Source organism: Salvelinus alpinus, chromosome 9, assembly GCF_045679555.1.
Source record: "Salvelinus alpinus chromosome 9, SLU_Salpinus.1, whole genome shotgun sequence".
Taxonomy (NCBI): Eukaryota; Metazoa; Chordata; class Actinopteri; order Salmoniformes; family Salmonidae; genus Salvelinus; species Salvelinus alpinus.
The window spans coordinates 71,024,144-71,041,076 of record NC_092094.1 but is presented as its reverse complement, the minus strand read 5'-3'; the positions used below and the strand labels follow the sequence as shown (position 1 = coordinate 71,041,076).

The 16,933-nt window shown below is 44.1% G+C and overlaps 1 protein-coding gene across 2 annotated transcripts in view; it reads left to right on the top strand.

Annotated features, from left to right (window-relative positions):
- Positions 1-16,933, top strand: part of LOC139530558 (protein quaking-A-like) — an 83,202-nt gene that overhangs the window by 32,873 nt on the left and 33,396 nt on the right. For both annotated transcript variants that reach the window (XM_071327077.1, XM_071327078.1), the window contains exon 3: positions 6,017-6,133. In XM_071327077.1, coding sequence (XP_071183178.1) covers positions 6,017-6,133 — 117 coding nt within the window. The remainder of the gene's footprint in view (positions 1-6,016; positions 6,134-16,933) is intronic.

The window sequence follows — 16,933 nt, the reverse complement described above, 5'->3', positions numbered from 1 at the left end:
CTGTGAATTTAGTATAACCCCAATTAAAGGAACGGACTAAAATTATTTGAATATCTGACTTGCTGACGGAGATTGGGCTGTATCGTCTGCACAGTGTATGCTCTGTGACTCAACGCGTGTGCGCTCAGCCTCGTCTGATGATTTGTGATTGACTTATGCTGATTAACTCGATGCTCTGATGAACAGTTATTGAGATTTTTCTGCCTCTTTGCATATTACTCCATGAACTTTGCCTTCGGTGCCAATCCTCCATTTTCCTCACCCCACCCACCGCCTTGAAAACCAGGCCATTTCGTCAGCTGCAACCCCAAATAAACCCCCCCAAACAAATGTATCAAAGGCAAGCTGATTAGGTGCTAAATGTGTGCTTTGATGTGAAAATTTCACAAGTCAAGTATCTGGTCACATTTTCCCTCTTGCTTGCTTCTCCAGCCATCCTGACTGAGGGTACAATCTGATTCTGGGAATTCATCTCGGACCACCAACTGCTATCCCAGTACAATTACCCATCCCATCCTAGTCCCCCTTGCCCAGGGTTGTGTTCGTTTTAAAGCACGTGGTAGCAAAACATTCTACAACAAAGCAAAGTTATTGGACAAGTTCAGATAGTACCTCACTGCTTTTGGAACATTTTCTATTTTTGTGCCCTACTGAACATGACCCAGGTGGAGCAGAGGGGGTTAATTTGTTAGCCCTGGTGGCACCAGTCCCGTGTGAGACATGCCCTGGGTCTGGGTTGGAGAACGAGAACCCTCCAGATGTGCCCAGGCACTGTTACTTGACGAAGGTTAATTAGTAATGGGCAGGGGCAGCGCCGTGCTCCAATCACTTGTTCTCCCCCTATCCTGTCTGTCTGATGGGGGACGTGGGCATGGAGCATAGCAAAGGTGAAAATCTGATCAATTGAATGATACGCCGGCTAGTATTAATGGTTCAGCCACCGATTAATTAATGATAAACCCCAAATGTCACCTGGGAGACGGCATGTATAGTAGTAAGAGTATTGATTTATTCTAGTGAGGGATTTGGGGGGGGGGAGGGGAGGAGATACAGAAATGCAAAGGGAGGTCGATGTGATCCAGCACAGGGAAGAAGGGTCTGATTTGCAGACGTTGACAGAACAGCAGGTAGGAGTGGACTGTTGGGGTTGATTAGAGGTGAAAGTATACAGCCCTGTCTGTGGTGTGCTGCCATATATGCGCAGCAAATAGTGTTTTGTGTAACTGCAAGACCTCTGCTTGGTAGGGCTCCTATGTACAAGGAGTGTTATTAGGAGAGGGGGGGGTATCCTCTGTGGTTTGAAGGTCACTTCTGCTCTGAGTTTGCCAGTCATGTTGCTGAGAGACATGTCTACAGTGCATGGGGAGAGGTTGCAGTCATGTTCTGCAATGTAAATGTGTTCCAACAGACCATACTCATCTCCCCTGGTAAAAGGAACCGGGCAATATGGATATGTGGCACAATAACCCAGGGTGTCAGTTCTTGGTGGGAAACATGTCGCAACTCTGTGCAGTGCCTTAGGTAGGCATTCTTGTTTCACTCATCTCACTGTATGAAAATGGTTGCTAATTTACACAATTGGCCTAAGATAATTTGTTCTCATCCCTGCCCCCCCCCATACACTCAGTGAGGCACATCGCCACTAACAAGTAAAAAATAATTTTAAACTTCCTTATCCAGAGCTGCGGTTGAGGCAAGCAAATATTTTTACATTGTATACGTCCTTAAATTGGTAACCCGCCTGCTCCCTGCTTTGGGGCCCAGGGGAGCCAGACAACTTCAGAGCGAAGAGCGGGGCGTAGGCAAGGAGTTTCTCTCCGCGCCCCCGGTCAGCCCCCTCCGCCTGCCGAGTGCTGATAAGGGGGGTAAACAAAGCCCCTTTTAATGTCACTCTAAGCCCCCGTCCTGGGAGGCCCTCGAAGTGGGGGCCCAGGCAGGGGGGAGGGTGGTGGCTGTGAGTGTTGATTCGCATGGGGCTGGAGGAAACTGAAATGAAAGTCAGGGAGAGAAACTGGTGACGAAAGGTCCCAGTGTCTCTAATCTCCTAATGCCTTAAATTAGGAAGGGGAATTGGCTGCTCTGAGAACGGCCTCCGCAGAGAGCAAGCGGAGTTCTTGTTGAGTTTGCAAAATAAATAGATCGCTTATGCATGCATTTCATTCAACGGATACAAAAAAAAGATGAGGTGGCGGGATGGAGGTTCATAGCCTGAATTTGCAATTTGTACAGTCACTGCTGGAAATCAAATCAGTTTCTCTCCAGTGATTGACAGAATTGATGGATGCTGATTATATGGCTGGTTAGTCAGTCTGGCTGTTGGCGCTGCTCATATTTACCATGTGTTTTAACTAGATGGACGTTGTCTCGTTATAGTACCGCCCTGTGGCCATAGCTACCAGTTGTCAGCCATGTTTGATTGTTAAAAGGGATGCCGTGACACCTGCATACATACTAACTTGTTTAGCCAAACGTTCCTTGCATGCCACCAAACCTTCTCCAGATTCTAAGTGCCCCTTTCTGACAATTCAAGGGGACAGGGGGATGAAGCTGGTAGTGTGACCTTTGGCCAACATGACCCCCCTCCCCCACATACATGCTCACTCGCGTCTTTTTGGTTTAGAATGGTCGGATTTCCTGGCACAGCCTCTGACTCATTTTAGAACACAACAGCTTTATTTTAGAAAGGAAGGGCGGTTAGTGACTTCCTGGCAGGTCTTGGAACTGTAACCACCTCTCTGATAGGTCACACACACTTAGCTTTCTGTATTTTATACATTCCAGTGGCTTATGAGGGCGGTTACCTCAGTTGGTAGAGCACGGCACTTGCAATGCCAGGGTAGTGGGTTCGATTCCCACGTGGGACCAATATAAAGTTGTATGCATTCATTATTGTAAGACGCTCTGGATAAGTCTGCTAAATGACGACATTTTTAAATGTTACCACCTGAGGAAAAATGTAGAATCTTTGCTGCAGCATAGACTTTATTCCACGGTGAGTAAAATGAGGGTTGTTTACAACGCCATATGGGGACAGTTCTTGCACATGTGGACTTTTGATTTCAAGTCCCCGGTTTGTCGAATCACTGCTTTTTCATCTATGCTGTTGAATTATGTGATGAGTATCGTTTGTGGCCCTGCGTTAGCTGACATTTTATGAGCAGCGCTGAATTTTCCTGGAGTGGAGGGCGAGTTAACAGCTCGGCCAGTCGCCTGCTCCCTCCTTTCTCGGTAACAACGGTCGCCATCACAACATGGCTGCTGCCCACACGTCATTCCATTACCAGGGGGATACTGAAAAAGACTCACCCCATCCCTCTTAAGAATAGATATGTACCCCCAACCTCCTCCACAACCATATGTCCTTGAACCACTTATCACCACCCATATCATGCATGTCAAAGGGTTGTCTTTTTAAAGCCATTAGAAAAACTGGCTCAACTTTGGGAGGGACAGTGGGACCTACCCTGCCCCTTGTGGCAGGAATTCCTGTCTTGTCCCAGTACTCAAAGTGAGCAATTCCCCCACTTTCCAGCAAGCCCCTGCTCTGTCATGTACAATCAGCATCAACATATTCATAGCAAGGCAGAATTCACTTCTATCTTGAGAGCAGTTGCAGAGAGATCCATGGTAAAAGGATATTTCCCTATCAGTATAGGACCTCCTTTCATAACCGACTCTCCTCAGATGGGGATTAGAGCTGCTAGTGTGGGTTTCTCTGGCTATGTCTTCAAATAAACATATAGCAGAGTAATTGGCCAGTAATTTATAGTATACCACGCAAGCATTTGTCACTGGCTGGGGTTTGATAAACACTGAGCTTGTCTGACATTAAATATCCATGGCCATGCTGACAGACGGTGTGAATTATCATGCAGTGTGCACTGTCAAAGACATTAGCTCTAGCTATTTTCTTATCTTATGACAGAGTAAGCTTGGGCGCACTAGCTAGCTTTAAAGGTTATGCTTCACCCAGGGAGCTTGCTCCTGTCGCCTCTGTCTATGAGCGTGTGCTTCTGATGCTAGACTGATGGCGGAAGGCCGTTGGTGGCCGGCCGTGGATAGAGGCTGTGCCTGGGAGCCAGTCCTCTTGTCGCCTTCTGCTTCTCGCCTGATGCAGACCGACAGTTCACTCCTCCGCTGCCTAAGGTGGCAGGGGGATCGGAACACAGCCAGAGTTTATCGCTATATTCTCTACTGGGTGTCTAGAGGGGGCAGGAGGACAGGTGCCCCCCCCCCCATGCCCTGCCGTCACCACCCCACACCAGTCTAGTGACTAGAGTTTGCCAAACAGACGTTGCCCTAGCCTGCCTGCTTGTCTACGCCAGCTCCACAGTAACGTAATCCACAGGGAAGCAAAGGGTCTGGAAAGGATAGGCCTTTGTTAGTAGGCAACTCCTAGAATGACTACAACATGTCTCTCAGATATATGCACAATGCTGGCCTTGTGGACTTAATTAGATTTTTGAAGAATTATTAAGCATGGATTTCATACCTAATAAAGTTGTGCCAACCATAACTTAGTGCTGTGCCATATGACCATTGAACAGGTCTAGGAATTTTGTATGATAAATGCCCCTCTGAATAGAGTTATGGATCTCATACCCGTCACGTTCTCAGCTTAGCACTGCATGTGGTAAACATGCCCAGTTTGTTTACCTTTTCAACTGTCCTCCCTTCTCTACCCATTCTTCTGTTTTTATTTAGGCAAAAAATTGTTGTGGATTATTTTGACATTGTTCCTTTATCCTAGTGGAAACCAGTTTCAAGTGGAGAGGATTACGTCTGTAAATACGTTCCCTTTGGTACAAAGCCTCAAAGCCACTCACGAGTGAAAGGGCCTCGATAAGAAAATTGTCGAGCAGAGCCTTCACCTCCTCACTCCCCCCCCCATAATTCCCTGAAAGTAGTTTCATTTCTATTTTCCCCTCCAAAGAATTCATTTTCAGCCTGCTTTCTGGCGAACCCAGTGTGGTTCCGTAATATTTGCAAGGCAGCAGGGCGCACCATCGGGAACGTGAGACTCGTACCTGTGCTCTTGAATTTATTCTGTTTTTATATTAGGCCAGGAAAAAGAAGGGGACCCTTAAGGTCACACTGGATACTTGTTCTCTGAAATCTGCTGTCGTGGTAGCAATGAACTGATATCACATGTTGAGCGCTATGGAAGAGCAAAGCAACAGAGGTTGACTGACTCATATTAAATGAGGGTTTGAACAATTATATGTCTGCGTTTCGAACTCGAAGTAGACAACCCTCAGCCCTTGAATGACGTTTTACATCGTCACATCTTTGCCCAAGCGAGGGAGAGTGATGATCGGACAGGCGACGTGGAAATGTGGAATCTGAGCTTAAAAACAACCAACCAAAAGCTATTGATGTACCTAGTAAGCTAAAGTTTTCTAGCTAGCACTCCTGTCGGGTAGCTAGATAGTTTGGTGATTTATTCCAATACATTTCAGAATTGCAAAAAAAAAATATGAACCTAGCAATGTTGTGTAGGCGCCTCACTACGAGACTAAGCCAATTTGCCAATGCTAAAATCTGTGTAGATCTTATTTTTTTGTTTAGGAAGCTAGCTTCATACTTTTCTGACATGCTGAAAATGCAGCCCTGTTGATTACATTTGGCACTTCATGGTTACGAGTTTGACATGTCATTACAGTTTGCATTGAATTGTGGGTCATATCTTCCCCGCAAGTGACAAGTTGTTCACTCGCTCCTAGAGCTAAATTGAGGGCTGAGGGGGGCAAAGTTGGTGAATTGGACCTCCGCTTAAGATGGCAATAAAACTGCATCCGTTTTCAATGGGGATTCCCCCAAGGGAAAGTGAATAGTGCAAGGGCTGGCGGTGTAAAACCTTTTGTCTGCATCCTATGAGACCTAAGTATCACATGATTTCAGATAAGTAGGCTGACACATGACACATGATTCATAGTGCCCAAGTGATTATCTACACTGCAGTCTAAATGTGAAATACTCTTTGTACCTGTAACGTTTTTCTTCCCCCTCTCTGCAGTATAACTTTGTGGGCAGGATCCTGGGGCCTCGCGGACTCACCGCCAAGCAGCTGGAAGCAGAAACTGGATGCAAAATCATGGTGCGAGGAAAGAGCTCCATGAGAGACAGAAAGAAGGTGAGCTCATTGGTTTATTTGCTGCCCCCCCCCTTTTGTCTACTTAACTCGGATTTGAGACTCACTTCCAACCGGCTTGTCGTAAAACAGCCATTTTGATTGGTTAGATTTGGTGGTTAGTCATGCCCCCCCCCCAAGCGTAAAATATACTTGACTCTAGGTTATGGAAAGGCTTCTCAGTGGAAAGTGCCCTCTAAAGTGACAAGGGCCCTGGCAAAGTGTTGGGTCTATTCTGGGCTTGGCCACGGTGTAGTTCGGAGCTGTTTGGATTTCTGAAAGGGGTTACCCAACTGATTTTATTTACCCCCTCCCCCTCCACCCTCCCACAAGTTCTGACAAACAAAATCATGTTTTTAATTTGTTGGACAGAAGACTAAAAACACCAGCAAATCGGCGCCATTGTGAAAATCTGTTCCAAACTATTCCCACGCATAAGAGGAGATCGTATACAAATCTAAGCAAGGTTTAAAATGATTTTAGTCAAATCTGTTGTGTTTCTTGCTGTCAATTTGTGTTCTACAAATTATTTGTAGTTTCTGCCTCCTGATCATCCACTCGAGATAATTTGGCCCTCGGCTGAATATAGTTGATCTGCCGTAAGTCCTGGATATATGGCGGCAACCCAACAAGAGGAAGGGTCAAACACAACGTTGGACTGATCTATCACTCTTACTACTTAGTTTTGATGTAACCACTGTGGAATTCTTCACTTTTCATCAGTGGCTTGACTCAGCTGCCTCCTTTATAGATGTAGTCTGAGACATTTCTGAGAGATTCTGAAAGCAAATGCCAACCATTTCTACCATTTCTACGACACCTTTCAAAACATTGACAATGTGGCAGCACATTATTTTGTAGCCAGATGTGTTCTTTTGGGTGGTTCGGATCCTTTCCCCCCTCTTCATCTGCCGCCTCAGTGTAGTTAATTTGTTAGGCAGCAGTGCTACATTACATGCATTTGCATAAGTAAGGCGGGATAAGTGTACTTTATCCCCTCCATGAAGGACCCCCGCCTGCCTGGAGGCTCTGCTGCTTCGCTAGAAGAGGGGCAGCAGCAGAAGGCAACAATGGGAGAATGCACAAGGATTCCCACCGGAGCCTCACTCCTAGAAGCTCCAGTTTACAGCTCTAGGGGTGGATAACTTGTATCTATAACACCACCCTCATTCTTGGCTTGTTTTCCATTTATTATAATCTCCTTTGGCGTCTGTTCATTATCACAGCGCTGGCTAGGTTTTTTGTGTGCTAATTCTGATCTTTTTTCAGAATTCGATTGTGCATTAGAGGTTTTACACGCATGCCAACGCACACCTCATTTAGATGACTGCTCCTCGCAGCTCATCTGATTACTTTTATAATCTTAAGGTTTGATGAGCCGTGGTAGCTTATCTCCCTTCATTTGTCTTTCTATGGCCCTGAGACCTGTCTGGTGCTCGCTGCAATTACAGGCCGAAAAATGGACCAGCAGTTTTAACTGCCTCTAATAAATATTTTTCTGGAAACGACAAGGGTGATGCTTTTAAGAATGTAATATAAAATAAAGGAGTAACAAAATATTAATATAGCTTATGCCTCGTAAGTTTTGATTTTATTTCTGTCCCAGAAATTGACAATTTCAGAGGGGAAAATTGACGGGGGTGAGAATGGGGTAGTAAGTATGGGAGGCAGAGAAGGCAACACTTTCCCTTGGTGTAACTTTATGAATGTGTTTTCAATCAACTTACCTGAAAATAAGTGTTTACATTAATTAATTAAACCCCCTCCACCTCTTGTCACCCCTAGCACTGCCACTAACAGTACCACCCACATGGGAGAGCATTCCTCCCTCAAAACCAAGAACACCTTCCCTCTGTCAGCCAGCTATAGTTTCCCCTCCCTGAACTGCCCTGTGTTCTCCCAAACTTCCCTGGAAACAGAGGCAGCAGGGGATAATGCAGTCTGTTTATTCAGGAGCCATTACCTCTGCCGTTTTTCAGCTCTCAATAATTCAGTTTGCAGCTCCCTCCAGGGGCAGGCCCAGCCCGCCAGTGGCTGGAGCAATGGGGAGGAGGCAAGTATGTGACAGAGCTAGGTGGTGGGTGGATGAGTTAATGTGAGAGAAATTGAGCCATGGCTGCAGGGGACTGGAGCCCCAGGGATGCCACTGGGGCTGGGCTGTTTGAGGTGGCAGGTAGTCGCTGGGGCTTATTCAAGAAACTCCGGTTCTGGTGGATGCCCATGCACGTAGGTGAACATCTATTTAAAGTTGTTCAAATGACAACTACTACAAGACCACATAAATACCACTGAAGTCAATTAGACGTGTGCACCAACTAGCCAAAATTCTGAGCTCCATGCATATTGACTTCCGCTTTGTTCGGTCCACCCCCACAGGCCTCTGATGTTAGAAACTGTACATATTGGGTAATTGTGCACTTGATAGCCCAAACCTTTTAAAAAGGCAATGCAAAGTTTATCGCCCATTCACAATGAGGCACCTCTCGTAGTGTGAACAGTCAGCCGTCTTAAGTCACCACCCTGTCCAACCCCCCCACCTCACCATGTCTCTGAGCCTTGATGTTGCATTGCAGACGGGAGACAGAGGATAATAACCTGTCCCTCAGGCGACGCTCTGTCCTCTGATCAAACAAGGCCTAAATCACTGGGGACCTCTGCAAACACAGGGAAAAAAGATCTTACGTGCTGGAGTCATCAACCACTGGAGACGATGTGTTCACGCTACTATGATCACAACCCAACTCCTGAAGAACTGTGCCTTTTTTGAAGGTGGTTGTGGAAACACCAACTTCGTGTAGTTTAAAATAAAAATTCAGGGCTTAGTTTGTAGTTGCCTCTAACCATGTCTTCAGATGCGGCTCACTGCAATGACCTTTCTGTAGGAGGTTTTGCAATTCTCAGCAGAATGCGCAATTGAGTTCCAAGTTGGGAAAAACGTCAGTACGATGCCCAGAATTTCGAAGGCAGTATTTCAACGCCTGGGTTGGCAATTGATAGGTTGAAATATGATTGCATGTATTGTTGTTCAGACTGAGGTGACTCTTCCTAGATACATCTTGATTCAACCAATGCTTGCTCATGCTTTATGAAGCTTGTATGAGAGCTTTTAGACTACAGTTCCTTCTAGTGCTTTAGGAACTGTGAAGAAATGTCGTCTTGGAATAGATGGAGGTGGATTTCAGAAGCGCTTGGACATGGCAAAAGCAGTTGGGACTGTGATACTTTATAAGCGCTTCAACTTAGTTCCCCTTTTGACTGCTATTGAAGAGGGCTCCTTAAACCTGTTTGGGCGCATGAACCGCTAGCGGGACACCTACGACAACATCCGGTGAAATTGCAGAACGCGAAATTCAAAATACAAATGTCGTAATAATACATAATTTAAAAGCTTCAATTGTTAATCCAACCACGTTGTCAGATTTCAAAAAGGATTTACTGCGAAAGCATACTACGCGATTATCTGAGAACAGCGCCCCACATCAAAATACCTTTTCAACCAGCACAGGCGTCACAATCACAAATAGCGATGAAATAAATCGCTGACCTTTTTGAAGATCTTCCTCTGTTTGCAATCCCAAGGGTCCCAGCTACACAATGAATGGACGTTTTGTTTGATGAAGTCCTTTATATCACAAAAAGTCTTTAGTTGGCGCAAATGATCTCGGTAATACACTCGTTCAACATGCATACAAACAAATCCAAAAAGTGACCGGTAAAGTTCATCCAAACAAGTCAAACGATGTTTCTAATTAATCCTCAGGTACTCTATCTAAATAAATGATGAAATTTAAGGAGAATAGTATGTTCAATAGGGAAAATATCTAATGAAGAGCGCGCACCTCATTCATGTGCCAAAAAGACTACTTTTCTAATGAGACACCTTGTAGTTTATCCAACTACTTGCTCATTTTTCCATAAACAAGCCTGAAACCCTTTCTAAGGACTGTTGACATCTAGGGCAATCCACAGGAACTGCAATCTGGGTCCTGCCTATTTGTATATCCCATAGGCTAGCACTGAAATGGCCTGTGATCTCAACAAACAAAAACATTTCTGGATGGATTTTCCTTGGGTTTTCGCCTGCCATATCAGTTATACTCACAGATATTATTTTAACAGTTTTAGAAACTTCAGTGTTTTCTATCCAATGCTACCAATTATATGCGTATCCTAGCCTCTGGGCCTGAGTAACAGGCAGTTTACTTTGGGCACGTCAGTCATCAGAAATTCCGAACAATAACCAGTATGCCGAAGAAGTTAAACATAAGTATAGCTGGGTTGTTCCACCAATTTGGTGCCTTTTGAGAAGTCTGACTTGGTGAAATTTGATTTCACCTACTTTTTAACATGCTGTCATAAAGAGCACATGTTCAAATTAATAAACATGTGTTCCCATTGCAAGAGAATAAAAAATAAAGACTTAAGGTGCCAAATAAAGTAACATGTATAAATAACAGTTGATGATTTCTTAAGTCAGCCATAAATCCCCTTGTGACAAGGGAATTGAAGCTTGTGTGCAAGCTTCACGATTTATTTATTGGTAATGTCCAATGCAGCTGTTATCTTAATTGTTTCTGGGTAACAATTTAAGTACCTTAATATGATTTTGTTTTCAACTAAAATGGTCAATAGAAACAAGTGGCTTCTTAGCAAAGAGCTATTTCTCAAGCAAGAATTTTGCTAGTACTGTCTGGGAGTGGTCTGAGAGGGGAAAACTAGCGATTTATTGGCAGATTTGGACCGCTTTCTTATTCTTCTAACTAATTTATGTCTGCAGGCAGGCCAGAACTCCATCGCAACAAAACGGGCAGAAATTTCAGGCGGCCTTTTCAAACAGCTTACACTAAAAGGGCATTATCATTTTCACCGTATTATTCCAACATCATAGTGGGGACGTGTATAAAACACGACACTTGATCCAGACAAACTCAGCTGCTGCTCTGTTTAATCGTTGGGCATCTTGAGTTCAATATAATTCAATAAGTCAATGTTTTTCAGAGACTGCCATGCACGACTGCATCGATTATACAATCAATTTGACTTTGGTATAAGCAATCGAAGTGTATAACATAATGGTAATCATGTATTTGAAGGGTAAATCTCTGATAAACTGGGCAAATCAAGACCGCCTAGGCTTATTCACTATACAGCTGAATGCATATTCAATAGGAGTGTGCATGCATTGAGTTACTGAGCTTGTTTTGGTAGATTTTGTGGGACTACAGTTTCCCTTCCATGTGGGATGTATTTTATTGTACTGATCAACATTGATCAGTACAGGTGCGTGCTTGTATTGTAAAAGTGCGCGCTGTCTCTTTAACCAGTAAGGATGTCATTCACAAGCAACGTTTGCTGAGGCAAGAGAAATTTGGGAGACGTGAGTCTGATTTTAAATGAATACAGTTTTGGTGACAATCGGAAAATGTTGAGTTTCTAACAAAGTTCTAGGGTAGTGAATTGAATCAAGCTTCAGCTGTAAGCAAGCAAGGGAAGATGGTGTACAAATCTGGAAGCTAACGGTATCTTCTTGCGTTGTAAAGTGTTCTCGCCTGTATGGATATTTTGTTTAGCGAGCAGATTCTACATGCCATGTCGCATTATTAGTGTTAACACTTGCAGCATGAATGGGGAGTCAACATGATGCAGCCCAGACCCAGGCTCCCTGTGCAGGCTAAGTGAAGCAGGCACGGTGCACTCATGCTATAAAGGGAGACATCGGCTGGGCTGAGACTTGATCCTTGAGACACAAATTCTAGTACTGAGCAGTTTTTCATGCTCGATTATCAGAATAAGTAAAGACGTATACAGCACAACACTAAATGATGGTGAAACTTGAAGAAATGTTGGGATTAAAGGTCGGCCGATTTTCCCCCCCCCCCTTTTTTTTATTTTTTTTTATTTGGGGCCGGTTTCAAGTTTTCATAACAATCGGGAAAATCGGTATTTTTGGACACCGATTTGGATTTTTTTTTTACACCGTTATTTAACTAGACAAGTCAGTTAACTTCTCTAGGATAGGGGGCAGCATTCAGAAATTTGGATGAAAAGCATGCCCAAATTAAAACTGCCTGCTACTCATGCCCAGAAACTAAGATATGCATATTATTAGTAGATTTGGATAGAAAACACTCTGACGTTTCTAAAACTTTTTGAATCATGTCTGAGTATAACAACTTATTTGGCAGGCAAAACATTCAGATTTTTTTTTTTGAAGTCAAATAGTTTTTCAAAGAGTTTTCATTGGGAATCCAGATTTCTAAGGGACCTTCTTGCAGTTCCTATCGCTTCCACTGGATGTCAACAGTCTTTAGAAATTGGTTGAGGGTTTTCCTTTGAGAAATGAAGAAGTAGCACTGTTCAGAATGAGGCTCGAGGGAAGTTTACTCTCTGTTAGAGGAGCGTTACAGAGGCTCGCTACACGTTGTTTTCCTCCGTATTGAACACAGATCATCCGTCTTCAATTTTATTGATTATTTACGTTAAAAAATACCTGAAGTTGTATTGCAAAAGTAGTTTGAAATGTTTGGACAAAGCTTATAGGTAACTTTTGAGATATTTTGTAGTCACGTTATTTAATTTGGTATATTGAATGTGTGATTTCATCAAACCCTAATCCTAATTTTTATAGTAATTTATTTGAATTTGGTGCTCTGCATTTTCACTGGATGTTGGGACACTAGCGTCCCACATATCCCAGAGGGGTTAAGAACACAATCTTATTTTCAATGAAGGCCTAGGAACGGTGGGTTAACTGCCTTGTTCAGGGGCAGAACGACAGATTTTTACCTTGTCCGCTTGGGGATTTGTTTTTGCAACCTTCCGGTTACTAGTCCAACGCTCTAACCACCTGCCTTACATTGCACTCCATGAGGAGTCTGCATTGCAGGCTGACTACCTGTTACGCGAGGGCAGCAAGAAGCCAAGGTAAGTTGCTAGTTAGCATTAAACTTATCTTATAATAAACAATCAATCTTAACTTAATCACTAGTTAACTACACATGGTTGATATTACTAGGCTATCTAGCGTGTCCTGCGTTACATATAATCGATGCGGTGCCTGTTAATTTCTCATCGAATCACAGCCTACTTCGCCAAACAGGTGATGATTTAGCTCTGTCATTGCACCAAACCTAACCATAAACATCAATGCACAAGTATATATTTTTAAACCTGCATATTTAGTTAATATTGCCTGCTAACATGACTTTCTTATAATTGGGGAAATTGTCACTTCTCTTGCGTTCTGTGCAAGCAGTGAGGGTATATGCAGCAGTTTGGGCTGCCTGGCTCGTTGCGAACTGAAGTCAATTTATTCCTAACAAAGACTGTAATTAATTTGCCATAGTTGTACATAATTATAACATTGAAGGTTGTACAATGTAACAGCAATATTCAGACTAAGGGATGCCACCCGTTAGATAAAATACGGAACGGTTCCGTATTTCACTGAATGAATAAATGTTTTGTTTTCGAAATGATAGTTTCCGGATTCGACCATATCAATGACAAGGCTCGTATTTCTGTGTTATGTTGTAAAGTCTATGATTTGATAGAGCAGTCTGACTGAGCGATGGTAGGCAGCAGCAGGCTCGTAAGCATTCATTCAAACAGCACTTTCGTGCGTTTGCCAGCAGCTCTTCGCAATGCTTCAAGCATTGAGTTGTTTGACTTCAAGCCTATCCACTCCCGAGATTAGGCTGGTGTAACCGATGTGAAATGGCTAGCTAGTTAGCGCGCCGCCCGCTAATAGAGTTTCAATCGGTGACGTCACTCACTCAGAGTTGGAGTAGTTGTTCTTGTGGAGCGATGGGTAATGATGCGTCGAGGATGGCTGTTGTCGATGTGTTCCTGGTTCGAGCCCAGGTAGGGGCGTGGAGAGGGACGGAAAGCTATACTGTTACACTGGCAATACTAAAGTCCCTATAAGAACATCCAATAGTCAACGGTATATGAAATACAAATGGTGTAGAGAGAAATAGTCCTATAATTCCAAAACTACAACCTAAAACTTCTTACCTGGGAATATTGAAGACTCATGTTAAAAGGAACCACCAGCCTTCTCATGTTCTGAGCAAGGAACTAAACGTTATCTTTTTTACATGGCATATATTGCACTTACTTTCTTCTCCGACTTTTTTTTTGCATTATTTTAACCAAATTGAACAGGTTTCATTTCTTTGAGGCTAAATTGATTTTATTGTTGTATTATATTAAGGTAAAAGGAGTGTTCATTCAGTATTGTCATTATTACAAATACATTTTTTTTGAATCGGCCGATGTATCGGCATTGTTTTGGTCCTCCAATAATCGGTCGACCTCTAGTTGGGATTAAATGGGTGAAAATCTTCCTAGAAGTGAGAGGGACGTCAATGCAGAATGTTGGCACTTACTAAGCCTTTATTCATATAAAAAACAGGTTTATAGAATTCTCCATGTGGTCTATATTAAATGGCACTTCATTTTATATAACAGGCTTTTAAAAGTATTGGTGCACAATTTGTACTTAATGTAATATCCCATTTCGTGGAACAACCCAACTCCTTTGTTCCAGGCATAGCTAGCCTTACTTTCTTCGTTCTTGCCCTCTGTTTCCAAGTCCCTTTTGGCCCGGTGGCATTTGCGACTGAAGTGCATCACCCCATGGTTAAGAGGTGCCATCGAGGAGCCCTTGGGGACTGGGCGAGAGAGGGACAGCTGGTTTGAGACAGTCGCTTAGCTGTGAAATGTGCATTCTGGCACCGTGTTGATATAAATAGTAATTGTAGACTCGCCCAGATTAAATCTAGCACCAGCTGACCACGTGAGCTACCCCTGTCGAGGGCTGTGGAACTTTCCTCTTCCAATACAACAAACAGGTCAAATTACACTGGACATATGGTCAGCTATTTCTGTTGCCTTTTTTCCATGTGGCGTTTTCAGTGTTGAGAGTATAACCTTGGTCGAGGATTTATTGAGTTCAGGCTTAGCCCCGCTAAGCTTGAGGTTCGGGGCGCCACACAAGCAAGTAATTGTTTTTTTCGTTACCTTTTAACGTTAATATTTTGGCCAACTCGATTACTTGGCAGTTCTCTCTCAGCCGGTTTCAGATGTCAGTAAACATGCCCTGCCCCCTCGTCCCACCACTCTTCCTCCCCCGTTTGTCATGCTGTCACTTTTTCCTCTTGAGGACACTGTGACCTTGTTCTCACAGCAAGCCACAGTGGGAGAGTGGCACTCCGCACCGCTCCCTGCCTTCCTTGCTTCCGCCATTCCTTGGGTGTGAATGTGAATCCCCACGGTACTGGAGCTCTCTCTGGCTGTCTCTCTGTGTAGTGTTCACTTACTCACCATCTCCTCTCTGCCGCAGTCACACACACGCTCCTTAAAACGATTATGTTTGTGGCAGGCGCAGTTCCACAGGGTGTTCTGCGTTTGTGGCGGTTCAACTGACAGTTAGCTCCTGTCTTTCTCTACAAACTCCTCACTCGCCTCCACGCTGCCTGCAAAATAGGTCCACAATTAAACAGCCCATTGTGAAATAATTTTGGCTTCTGCCTGTTAAAAGTATGCCATCCTTCTCTTGTGGAATTGAAGAACACGAGAGGAATATTGAACTTTCCCGCTGTGTTTGTTTGAGAGACAAATGATTGTGTGGGAAAGTCATGGCAACGTCTCTCGGCAGAGGCGGGCAAGCGGCGGCATGCCACTCGACTCTGGCTTGGCACGGCGCGCGCCGAGCTGCATATTAGTAAGTGTCAGGTGGACCTCCCGCCGCGCCTCACAATGCATGGGTAGCAATTAGACACCTCAATTACCATGCCTAGTTCACAAATGAACAGTGATTGGAGGGAGCACCAGGGAAAACGTAACGTGTGTGTGTTGGGAGGGAACTGACGACACGGCATTAACACACACTGCCTAATTTAAGCTTTTTAGTCAGAGAGAAGCAAAGGTGGAAGCTAGATTTTTCCCTCTTCCTTGTACCATGACCTAAATGCCTTGGAGATTTGGCGGTGGTGTTTTGATGCTGAACTGTGTTATGGTAGAGCTCGGAGAGAGATGGGTCAGAGCTTAGACTGCTGCTTTTGTCATAACATGATTTGAAGCTATAGTGTTTCATATTCCTACGGAAGGCTGTATTGTCTGCTTTGTGAGGTTTGAGGTTAGCCTAGTCTTTGTTTGAATCGTATTGTGCACCTCAATTCCTAGCCACAGAGGAAATGGTGAGCTCAGATCTGTCTACATATAAGCACACACAACAGTAAGCTGCCATGGTGTGACCCAAAGCTTTTAAGAGCCCTCCGTGCGGCGCAGTGCTGTTGGAAAACGTCTCAATAGAAGCCAGGTAATGGGGAGAGCGTGTCAGTATGGAGAGCCTTGCATTTTACTCCGACATGTTCCACTCTCCCTTCTCTCAAAATGCTAGGTGTGCGGGGGTTTTGAGCTAGGTCTGAAGACTTCTATTTTGAATTGACCTATTCCATTTCCCCACTCAGCCTCGCCAGTCTAATACTGGGCACCATTGCGTGCACTTTGAAATGGCCCTCTATTTAGCCTTGTTGAAGGCCTCCTCACGACTTGATCGTCGGTTTTTGAATAAAGGCAGTTCTGACATTTCGAAGAGCACCAGCGGCTCAATTTAGCACCTCAAAGTGCTTGGCGGCCCCCTTTCAGAGGGGTATGGCTCTCTCGGGCCCTTTTAACACACCCACATTTTTTTGTTCGACAGCATGGTAGGTCTCCTTTTGGATAGGTTGGTCAGATTAACGCCTGCAATGCACGTACACACAGTTGAAGTCAGAAGTTTACATGCACTTAGATTGG